General features: G+C 45.3%; 1 protein-coding gene across 1 annotated transcript in view; it reads right to left on the bottom strand.

Moving 5' to 3' along the window:
- fam189a2 (family with sequence similarity 189 member A2) overlaps positions 1-11,889 on the bottom strand; it is a 70,174-nt gene that overhangs the window by 18,652 nt on the left and 39,633 nt on the right. The window contains exon 5 of the mRNA XM_079689895.1: positions 64-412. Coding sequence (XP_079546021.1) covers positions 64-412 — 349 coding nt within the window. The remainder of the gene's footprint in view (positions 1-63; positions 413-11,889) is intronic.

The raw sequence follows: 11,889 nt of genomic DNA, 5'->3' as shown, positions 1-11,889 counted from the left end.
CAACAACGATTTTACAGTATAACGTGTTATTACACGGCTTAGTTAAATACTCGATTCGGATTCAGAGGTTGTTAATACTCGATAACACACCACTGCAAAGCATAAGGAGGTTAAAAGACAGAGCATTTGACGTCAGATAGATCAACAGAAGAAGACAGACAGGAAGTAAACAATAAAGGGAACAGCAGAAGAAGACAGACAGGAAGTAAACACATTTGGATGTTTCCAAAGAGTAAACTACGGTGCCAGCCAGTGTAGGTGAAGGCCAACATGAGTCTTGCTGCTGCCTGTAGTGAGATCGTACCATGCAGGGTGTCCTCGCCGTGAAGATCTGCAGGTATCTCAGCGCGGATGCCATCAGGCACACAGCAGTGGTCAGAGCGTTCAGAGCACACAGTGCAAACAAGACTTTCTGAGAGAGAAAAAACACAACATCAGATTAGACACAGAAAAAAAAGAAACCTGAGAAGAAGAGTGTAGTATAAAACGATGACTGATGAGCAGCATCATATCTCACTCTGTAGCGCTGGTGATTTACTTCACTAGATGCCGGTTCAGATCCCGCCAATGGACCTTCACTCATGTCATCCCCTTTAATCTTCTCTTTTAAATCGATCGCAGGAAAGGTAGGAGCGTTTTTTTTACCAGGGGTTTCCCTATTTCGACTTTCCTTGGACCTTACTTTCGTCAGCTCATTTTAGTCAAAATAAGTGACCTACAGAAATGTGTGTATTTTTGTTAACCTTCACATAGCCTAACAACTGAGGAGAGTGCTGTACATCACTCATCTCTGATCTGACATCAGCTCATTAACGAGCTGATGTCAGATCTCAGGATTAACTAACATCTTGGATGGTGATTTTTATCCTGTAAATGTTTCTGTATAATACATGAACTCTCTCCAATTTTAGATGTGTAAGTAGTATATATGTAATTACTCTGTTTAGTGTCTGGGCCCTACTTTAAAGCTTCGGATAGTTGATCAGGGTGTCCTATTTCATACATCTCTATTGTGTGCTATGATTTTACGTTTAAAACTTACAGAATGAACAAATAAATTAAATGAAATTCAATTGCAAAAAAGCAGATAACACTTTACAGTCTCAGTCTGATACAAAACATTACATCAGCAAAGTAACAGTGAGTCTCCATCTACAATTTAATTGAATTTGGATTTTGGGCATGTCCATAGCACAGGTACCGGAGTGTTATCAACATTACATTTCCAGCAGGCTGCACAATCTTTTAAACCAACTATAGGAGTGCACTTGAACAATAAACTGGAATGGACGGACAACAGTGATGCTCTCTTCACACTCTAAAAACGAACTCAGGGGACCTTTCACCTCCACTTAATTAAATGCATGGTTGCAAGATAAAAATGTGAGTTCATTGATTTGGATAAACATTTTGGGTTGCAAATATTAATTTATAAGTTGTGTTGACGTAATAATGTTGGTAATTACATCAACTTAATATTGTGTGTAATTTGAACTCTGATTTCTGCGTTAATTGACTTAAAACAAAATTCAAGTTGTAGTAAGTAATGCAATTGGCTTGATAACTTCATTGTTCTCCACCTTAGTTAAGGATTTCAAGTCCACTCCCACTTAACATGCCTGGACAAGTTCCGACAGTTAAGACAAATAGAAATATACAAAGGACATTTTAAGGTGAGTGTCATCTTTTGTCCTTCAAATACAGTAGATAGCCTTGTAGTTACACTGTATAGGCAAATTGCTGTTTGACCAAAATTAGCAGCCTTTGAACTGAATAGTTCTGTGAGAGGGTAAAAAGTAGTAGAGGCTACTGTGAGAGTAAAAATACTTTGGTTAATATTGTGATATCGCTTTTTATTAAAAATGAATCTCAGTGAAGCAGATCAAGTACATGCTTCTTGAGGTAGGATCGTTATTTAGAGTTGTCATTGAATTGCAAATTGTTGGCAGTCACCCATTCAGAATATATCCATTTAGGTAATTTCTCTTTTTTTTCCTTTTTCAAAAATAGCACAATACAATTGAAGCACGCAGAGAACTATAGCCATCCGCTGCCTTGTCGTGTACCTTGGAGAAAAGGAAGAGGACCTTTTCAAGGAGTTTAGCGACGTAATTAAAAATCTTGAAATAAAATAAAATCCATGGGCAGAGTGTAAAAACACAGGACAAAAGCACTGCTCTCTGTCAGTTACATTTTGAAGCATATTGCACTTTTGGCCACACCCCAATCAATAATATCTTAGCAACATTCAGCATGGATAGGTGTTGACAGCAATGGCATGGGAAAAGGATTGTGTAACATTTGAAAAGTGGCTTCTGCTCTTCTTAACCAGTTCAAATATTGTATGGAACCTGCAAAAAAGATGAGAAGATACACTAAAACTTGCACGGTTTTGATTGACAAAATCTGTCCACATGCATTTAACCACTAGGCAAAGTACTCAAAAGCACCTCTGTGTGTCTTCAGGACCACATTGCCATGATGACACACACATGCAGACTCAACAGGTGAAAACAAAACCAGCGTTGCTTTAGCAGCTGGTAATAATGGCTCTGAATTCGCTAAGAGTGACAGTTTAAAAAGTATGCAGTTACCTAAGTCCTTATCTCTTATGCGCTAACCTATTATTTAATGTGCTTCAAAAGGACATGAATATCGCCTTCATCAGTGACCGGTCCACCCCAGGATCTGACCATACGATGGCAACCATTGTGGTGGAGGGAACATCTTTGTTACATCTGTTGTCCAATTGATGTGTGTGATCTGCAGATTGGTGGCCATTGAGAGTTTGTTACTGTAGTTTTACAAAAACTTTACAGATTTTATATATTTGGCACTGGTTTTAAATATGCAAAGGCCCTCTAACTTCGATGTGATGGCAGCATTTATTTGCTGTGTCCCCATTTCCCATGGTAATATGGCTAATGTGTTTATTTATTATTTGTGGGGCAATATACATTTGTGTTATTCATCTTTTTTTTCAAGATTTAAATGAAGCTCAGCGCAAGTTCTTTCAGGAAGACTGGGTGTATATACATTCACTCCGCAGCTGCATATAATCAGCTCATCACAGGCGTTCTCTTTAACCTATTACATTTCACCTCATTCTCCAGCAGCCAATCAACGTGCTGCAGCCAAACTATAAAATGGTTCTCCTCTCTCCTGCAGTCAGCTGTGATTTCAGGTGTTCATGCACCTTATCATATGGCATGTGTCAATAAATGTTCAAACAAAATGAATTCTCTCCTGATTGAAACATCATGTGTTGAAATAAACAACTGCAGTTCAAAATAAAAAGTGAATTGCCTAATATTTTTGTTGTGGAATCAATTAATTTCTTTCTTTAAAGGCAAAAACATGAAAAAGCTAAGAAAAAAACTATTGAATACAATATATTTGGAGCAACTTAATTTATAAATGGTTGTCAACTTAAAAACGTGCGTTCACAATGATGGTAATTACGTACATACAACTTAAAGTTCCTTTTAAATCATGTGATAAAACAACTTAATCTTTTGAGTAATCAACTTCAAAACTTGTGTTTATAATACCAATTATTAAGTAAGTGGTAATTAAAAACACCTCTAATTGTAAAGGAAAAGCCTTCTCCCCTAACTCAAATAACTTTGTTGCTTTAAGACAATTTCATGAGAAGTTGTCTTAACTCAAACATCGATGCAAACTGTTGCGTTGATTTTCTTTGTTGAGCCAAGGCATTTGTTTTAGAGTGCAGGAAGAAACACCCAAGTTGTTTTTCCTGAGGAGGCAAAGCTGCTGCAGATGTTCTACCAGTTTGTGGTAGCCAGTGTACTATTCTTTGCTTTGCAGGGGAGGTAACACCAACACACAAACACAATCGACAATCAACAATCGACAATCAAGGGCTAACTGTTGTAACTCGACAGATATGTTAGGTTTAGTTATGTTTTTACTTTAGTTTTGTGTTTTGATCTTGTCACTTCCTGTTTTTATTTTGAAAGTAATCTTTCCTCTCATTCCAGATCCCACATTTCCTGCCTTTGTGTGTTTCCCGCCCTTGAGATTGCTTGGCGCTGCCCTGATTGTTTTCACCTGTGCCCATCCCCCTCACCTATATATAGCCCTGGTGTTTCTTTGTTCCTTTGTCAGTTCGTTATGTTTCATGTCGTGAGAACCTGGGCCTTTTTGACTCCTGATACCTACCTTGAGATTTAGACCTTTTGCGAAGTGAGTTTTTGAGTTGCTGTACAACTTAACTTTGGCTATTTTAACTACTTTCTATTTTTTGAAAGTGCGATTTAAGTTTTGTTATCAAAGAACATTCTATTTTTGGACAACTCTCTTCGAGTCCTGCTTTTGGGTCCTACGTCCTGTGTCTCGGTCCATAACAGTACGAACTGACCAAAATATGGACCCAGCGGATTCAGAGACAGTGAAGATAGCTCTGCGAGCTCAAGGATCGAGACTACACCAGCATGAGGAGCAGCTGGGCGCCATCAACCTGGGGGTGAGGGACCTGACCGGCCGTCAGGAAAATGTTCAAGCCTCCGTCAATACTCAGGTGAATCACCTTGCCGAACAGCTGCACCATGTCCTAGCTCACCTGGAAGCTGGTTCATCCCCTCAGCCTCCTGCTGTTGCTTACACACTAACTGCTCCAGCTGACCATGTGCCACTCCATGCTCCACCGCCTCGTCTGGCATCTCCAGAACGATTCTCCGGAGATTCCGGTGACTGTCGCCCTTTCATTGTTCATTGTGATCTCCATTATAAATATAACCCTGCTGCATTCCCCACTGATCACTCTAAAGTGGCCTTCATGGTGAGCCACTTAACGGGGAGAGCAGCGGCCTGGGCTACGTCCGAATGGGCGAGAGATTCACCTGCCTGTAATTCTCTGGATGTATTTACAGACACTCTCACCAAGGTGTTTAATCGCACGGCTCCTGGAAGGGAGGCAGCCAGATTACTGATGCAGATTAAGCAGAGCCAGCGCAGAGTATCGGACTATGCCATTGAGTTCAGGACCCTTGCAGCAGATAGTGGCTGGAATTCGTCAGCACTGCTGGACGCCTTTTTGTCTGGTCTTTCGGATTCCATTAAAGACCAGTTAATACCTTTGGACCTCCCAGAAGACTTGGATTCTGTCATTGCACTGGCAGTTCGAATAGACAATAGACTAGCCGAAAGAAAAAAAAGAAAGGTTCAAGAATGTGGCACGTCTGCCTCGACACCAAGGGGACACACCAAGCCATCGTCCCGCCTGGAGACCTCCTGCCGATACTCCTCCTGAGAGAAGAGTGCTCCCTATTGTCTCAGAGGAGCCCATGCAGTTGAGTCGGGCAAAGTTGACTCCGGAGGACCGTCTTCGGCGCATTCAGGAGGGCAGGTGTTTTTACTGTGGGGAGCAGGGGCACCTCGTGGCTTCTTGTACAGCAAAAGATCGGGCTCATCAGGGGCGAGGAGGACCCTGGTGAGCCGACTGTCATCTGGATTCCCTCCTCGTACATTGACACAGGTACAGGTAAAAGTAGACAGACATGTTTTAACTCAGGGGGTTCTCATAGACTCTGGTGCAGATGAAAGTTTAATGGATTGGGGGTTGGCCAAGAAGTGGAACTGTGTGGTAATTCCTTTGAAGCAACCATTAAAGGCCTCTGCTCTGGATGGTCGGTTATTGTTCACCGTTACCCATTGTACTATGCCCATTGAAATAACCGTAAATGCAACACACACTGAACACATGACTTTCCATTTATTTGACTCTGTTCAGCATCCACTTATTCTTGGTTACCCATGGTTAGTCAAGCACAACCCACACATAGACTTGAGATCTGGGAGGGTTAAGGGATGGGGAGAGGACTGCAAGCATTTCTGTTTGAGAGACAATAAGACTGGTGACAACACTCCCCATGCTAGGAGGATTGAGACCCAAGCTGTTGTTCAGATTGCATGTACAGAAATGACTGAGGTTATCCAAGTACAGGAGCAAGATTTCCCTGACAAGTCCAAGGTGCCCAGTTGCTATTGGGACCTGAAGGAAGTTTTTAGTAAAGCCCAAGCCACTGCCCTGCCACCACATAGGCCTAATGACTGTGCTATACACTTGGTACCTGGCTCCCCCATTCCCAAGGGTCGCCTCTACTCTCTTTCCGGACCTGAAAGGGAGGCCATGAACAATTATATTGAGACCTCATTGCAGGCCGGACTCATTCGCCCTATTCTCGTCAACGGCGGGAGCGGGCTTCTTTTTCGTCGACAAAAAGGATGGATCACTCCGGCCCTGTATAGACTACAGCCCTCTGAACGCAATCCACCATCAAAAACAGGTACCCTCTCCCACTCATCTCCTCCGCCTTTGAACTTTTGCAAGACGCCAACATTTTCAGCAAACTGGATTTAAGGAATGCTTATCATTTGGTGAGAATCAGGGAGGGGGACGAATGGAAAACTGGATTTAACACACCAAGTGGACACTATGAGTACCTAGTGATGCCTTTTGGCTTGACAAATGCACCGCCAGTGTTTCAGGCCCTCATAAATGAGGTGTTGGGGGACTTCCTGAATAAATTTTTTTCTCCTGACAACATATCCCACCAGCAGCATGTCCGTCAAGTCCTCGACCGCCTGCTACAGAACCAACTTTATGTTAAAGCAGAGAAGTGCTAGTTCCATGTCCAAACCACATCGTTCCTGGGTTTCATCATTGCCCCCGGTCAAATAAAGATGGACCCTGCCAAGGTCAGTGCCGTGGCTGAGTGGCCAGTTCCTGTCAACAGGAAAACTACAGCAGTTCCTGGGGTTTGCACATTTCTATAGATGTTTCATCAGAAATGTCAGTTCTATTGCTTCCCCGCTACATATACTTACCTCTCCTCATGTCCCTTTTGAATGGAACTCCAAAGCTGCTAACGCTTTTCAAGGCCTAAAAGAGATGTTCACCTCTGCTCCCATCCTCACCATCCCAGATCCACTTCGACAGTTCGTGGTAGAGGTGGATGCCTCTAACCTCGGTGTGGGGGCAGTTCTCTCTCAGCGGACTGCAAAGGATAATAAGCTCAATCCCTGCGCTTATCTCTCCCGTAAGTTGTCCCCAGCGGAAAGGAACTACGACGTGGGCAATCGTGAACTACTGGCAGTGAAACAAGCCTTGGAGGAGTGGAGACATTGGCTAGAGGGGGCCGCTCAGCCTTTCCTGGTATGGACGGACAATAAGAACCTCGAATACATTAAAAAGGCTAAGAGACTGAATTCACGCCAGGCTAGATGGACACTTTTCTTTAGTCGTTTTGATTTTACCTTGTCCTTTAGACCTGGCTCCCAGAAAACCAAGCCAGATGCCTTGTCCCGTCTGTTTGACCCTGAGCCTGCTGCCAAGGAACCAGAACCCATCCTACCACTGAACCGTGTGGTAGGAGCGGTAACTTGGCAGATAGAAAAAGAGGTGCAGCAAGCAAATGTTGAGAGCCCAGCACCTAGTGAGTGTCCGCCTAATAGGCTGTTTGTTACAGTGCCCTTACACTCCAAGATCATTCCCTGGGCTCACACGTCCTTGCTCACTTGTCATCCTGGGGTTAGAGGAACCATGTTCGCACTTAAGCAGCGTTTCTGGTGGCCGTCCATGGCTAAAGATGTTGATGAATATGTGAATGCCTGTCCTGTTTGTGCTAGCAGCAAAACCTCTTCCAGGTCTCAGGCTGGGTTGCTGCAGCCGTTGCCCATTCCTCAACGGCCCTGGTCTGACATATCCATGGACTTTGTTACTGGACTCCCGGTGTCTCAAGGTAATACCACTGTGCTAACAGTGGTAGATCGTTTTCTAAAATGACTCATTTTATTCCATTGACCAAGCTACCCTCGGCCAAGGAAACGGCAGAAATTATGATGATCAATGTGTTCCGGATACATGGATTTCCCAGGGATATTGTGTCAGACCGGGGCCCACAGTTTGTTTCCAAGTTCTGGAAAGAGTTCTGCAGTCTTATTGGAGCCACCGCTAGTCTCTCCTCTGGGTATCACCCCCAGTCCAACGGACAAACGGAGAGATTAAATCAAGTGTTGGAGACATGTCTGAGGTGCTTGGTGGCTCAGAATCCCTCATCGTGGAGCAAGCATCTAATCTGGGTGGAATACGCCCACAATTCTTTTCCTACCTCTGCCACGGCTCTGACTCCCTTCCAGTGCGTCTTTGGCTACCAACCACCCGTGTTTGCTGAGACTGAAAAGGAGGTCTTGGTCCCTTCTGCACATGCCCTGCTCAGACGTTGCCACCGCATCTGGACGGCTGCCCGTCAAATGTAATGTTGTGACTCGACAGATATGTTTGGTTTAGTTATTTTACTTATATGTTACTTTAGTTTTGTGTTTTGATCTTGTCACTTCCTGTTTTTATTTTGAAAGTAATCTTTCCTCTCATTCCAGATCCCACATTTCCTGCCTTTGTGTGTTTCCCGCCCTTGAGATTGCTTGGCCCTGCCCTGATTGTTTTCACCTGTGCCCATCCCCCTCACCTATATATAGCCCCGGTGTTTCTTTGTTCCTTTGTCAGTTCGTTATGTTTCATGTTGTGAGATCCTGGGCCTTTTTGACTCCTGATACCTACCTTGAGATTTAGACCTTTTGCGAAGTGAGTTTTTGTGTTGCTGTACAACTTAGCTTTGGCTATTTGAACTACTTTCTATTTTTTGAAAGTACGATTTTAAGTTTTGTTATTAAAGAACGTTCTATTTTTGGATAACTGTCTTCGAGTCCTGCATTTGGGTCCTGTGTCTCGGTCCATACAGATGTAGCGATTCATTTCAGACAGTTTGAAACGCGAGGGCCGTGATTGGTACGTGATCTGCCCTCGCTCAAGGGAAAACCTCCAGCTTGACTTGAGACCGACCCGTGATAGATAAATGTAATTATAATGAAGCCAGCTGCAATGGATCATTGATCCACCAGGGGGTGCAGTGGGGTTCCACACTGGAGCTCATGTGAAATAAAGTCAGATACAGTACGCTGGATGTACAGCGGAACTTTGTTAAGGTCCATCTGTCACGGATATCATACTACTGTGCTAAATAAGAGACATGTAATCATTTACAAAACATCACCATGTTGTTATTTAACAAAATAATGTTGTTTAGTCGAAAAAAACGAACGGGAGGAAATGCAGCCCGGCTCTTGATTTTTAATCCTAATTTAATCATCTTCACCACGATCATTTATGTTTATGTTCGCCGAATTGTCATGAAATCACTGACACATATGAATATACTGTATTCAACTTCATTAAAACGTTATTAACGTGCCTAAACTCATTAATTCACCAAAAATATGTATATTTTAATGGAGCTTCGTCGGTCGATCAGGATCCCAAAGTGTAGCGGAGGGATCCTCATCTGGATGAAGGGTGTTAGTTTCCCCATAAGGAACAAGTCGCTGCAAATTATCCCGCTTATTACATGGCCACATTCTCAACAAAGTAACGACATGACTCCCAATATTAATTAAAATGCTTTATGGATTTAGAAAATGTTTTTATGGATTTAAAAAATAGTTGTATTTATTTAAATTGACATGCATCCGCTAAGAAAAATAGTCCGTTGTTACCGTTTTTTAAACAGTCTGAATGAAACGGCAGCTCTCAGCTGTGTATTTACACAACTAATGGCCCATCAACCACAGCTCTCTCCCCCCCTCCCCCCCTGATCTTTCTTCTCCAGCAGCTAAATTAACAGTAGGTTACTCTGAGTGACCATAGACTGTATGTGAAGCTTACAGTTAGTGACGTAACAACACCATCAAAGCTGGTGGGTTGAGAGCAATACGGAAGGTAAAAATAACTAGAATAATTGTGATTTATTTATTGTGGCTTTTATGTTTTTAGGTATAAAATGTTATGTAATTCAGGCTTATAGTTCACCCTTCTCTAAAAGCCTTCAAAAATGACAATATCCATTGTCCATCCATCCCTCTCTGAAGAACCAGCACCTTACCGTGGTAGAGAGGTTTGTGTGTCCTGATGAACCTGGGGGCTGTGTTGTCTGGAACCTTGTGTTCCTGGTAGGGTCTCCCATGGCAAATTGGTCTCAGGCAAGGGGCCAGACTAAGATTGGTTCACAAGACCTCATGAAAGACGACACACGAAGTGAGGATACCCGGCCCGGAGGAAGCCCGGGGTCCCCTTCTGGAGCCAGGCCCAGAAGGAGGACTCGTCGGCGAGCGTCTGGTGGCCGGGCTTGCCACGGAGCCCGGCCGGGCACAGCCCGAAAAGGCGACGTGGGCAACACCTCCGATTCTCCGTCCCGCGGGCCCACCACCTACGGGAAACAGCGATGCGGTCGGGTGCGCTGCCAGAAGGGTGGCAGTGAAGGCAGAGGATCTCGACGGACCAGACCCGGGCGACAGAAGCTGGCTTTGGGGACGTGGAACGTCACATCTCTGGGGGGGAAGGAGTCGGAGCTTGTGCGGGAGGTGGAGCGTTACCAGTTGGATCTGGTTGGGCTCACCTCTACACACAGCGTCGGCTCTGGAACCTTACTTCTGGATAGGGGTTGGACTCTATTCTTCTCCGGAGTTGCTCAAGGTGTGAGGCGCCGGGCGGGTGTGGGGATACTCACAAGTCCCCGGTTGGGTGCTTCGTTGTTGGAGTCTACCCCAGTGGACGAGAGGGTTGCCTCCCTACGCCTGCGGGTTATGGGGGGGAAAACTCTGACTCTTGTGTGTGCTTATGCACCCAACAGCAGTTCAGAGTATACAGCCGTCTTGGAGACCCTGGAAAGAGTCCTGTATGGGGCTCCTGAAGGGGACTCTTTAATCTTGCTGGGAGACTTCAACGCACATGTGGGCAATGATGGAGACACTTGGAGGGGAGTGATTGGGAGGAACGGCCCCCCTGATCTGAACCGGAGTGGTGGTTTGTTACTGGACTTCTGTGCTAGTCATGGATTGGCCATAACAAACACCATGTTCGAACATAAGGATGCTCATAAGTGTACGTGGTACCAGAGCACCCTAGGCAGAAGGTCCATGATCGATTTCGTTATCGTATCATCGGACCTGAGGCCGTATGTTTTGGACACTCGGGTAAAGAGAGGGGCGGAGTTGTCAACTGATCACCATCTGGTGGTGAGTTGGGTCGAGTGGCGGGGGAAGCCCCTGGATAGACCTGCTAAGCCCAAACGTGTAGTTCGGGTGAACTGGGAACGTCTGGAGGAGGCCCAAGTTCAGGAGGCCTTCAACTCACACCTCCGGCGGAGCTTTTCGGGCATTCCTGTGTGGAGGTTGGGGACATTGAACCAGAGTGGTCGGTGTTCAAACCCTCTATTGCCGAGGCTGCGGCGGGGAGCTGCGGTCTCAAGGTCCTAGGTGCCTCAAGGGGCGGTAACCCTCGAACCTCCTGGTGGACACCGGTGGTCAGGGAAGCCGTCCGACTGAAGAAGGAGGCCTTCAGGGATTTGTTATCCCGGGGGACTCCCGAGGCAGTTGCAAGGTACCGACAGGCCCGAAGGGCAGCAGCCTCAGCCGTGGCCGAGGCAAAGCAGCGGGTGTGGGAGAAGTTCGGAGAAGACATGGAAAAAGACTTTCGGGCGGCACCAAAGTTGTTCTGGAAAACTGTCCGACACCTCAGGAGGGGGAAGGAGGGAACCATCCAAGCTGTGTACAGTAAGGATGGGACGTTTTTGACCTCAACTGATGGAGTGTTAGGGCGGTGGAAGGAGCACTTTGAGGAACTCCTGAACCCGACAACTCCGCCCTCTATGTTAGAGGCTGAGCTGGAGTATGACGGGGGATCGACACCAATCTCCCGGGGGGAGGTCACTGAGGTCGTCAAACAACTTCACAGTGGTAAAGCCCCGGGGGTGGATGAGATCCGCCCAGAAATGCTGAAGGCTCTGGGTGTTGAGGGACTGTCATGGTTGACAC

Source organism: Notothenia rossii (assembly GCF_949606895.1).
Source record: "Notothenia rossii genome assembly, chromosome: 6".
In the NCBI taxonomy this organism is placed as follows: Eukaryota; Metazoa; Chordata; class Actinopteri; order Perciformes; family Nototheniidae; genus Notothenia; species Notothenia rossii.
This window is presented reverse-complemented; position numbering and strand designations above follow the sequence as displayed.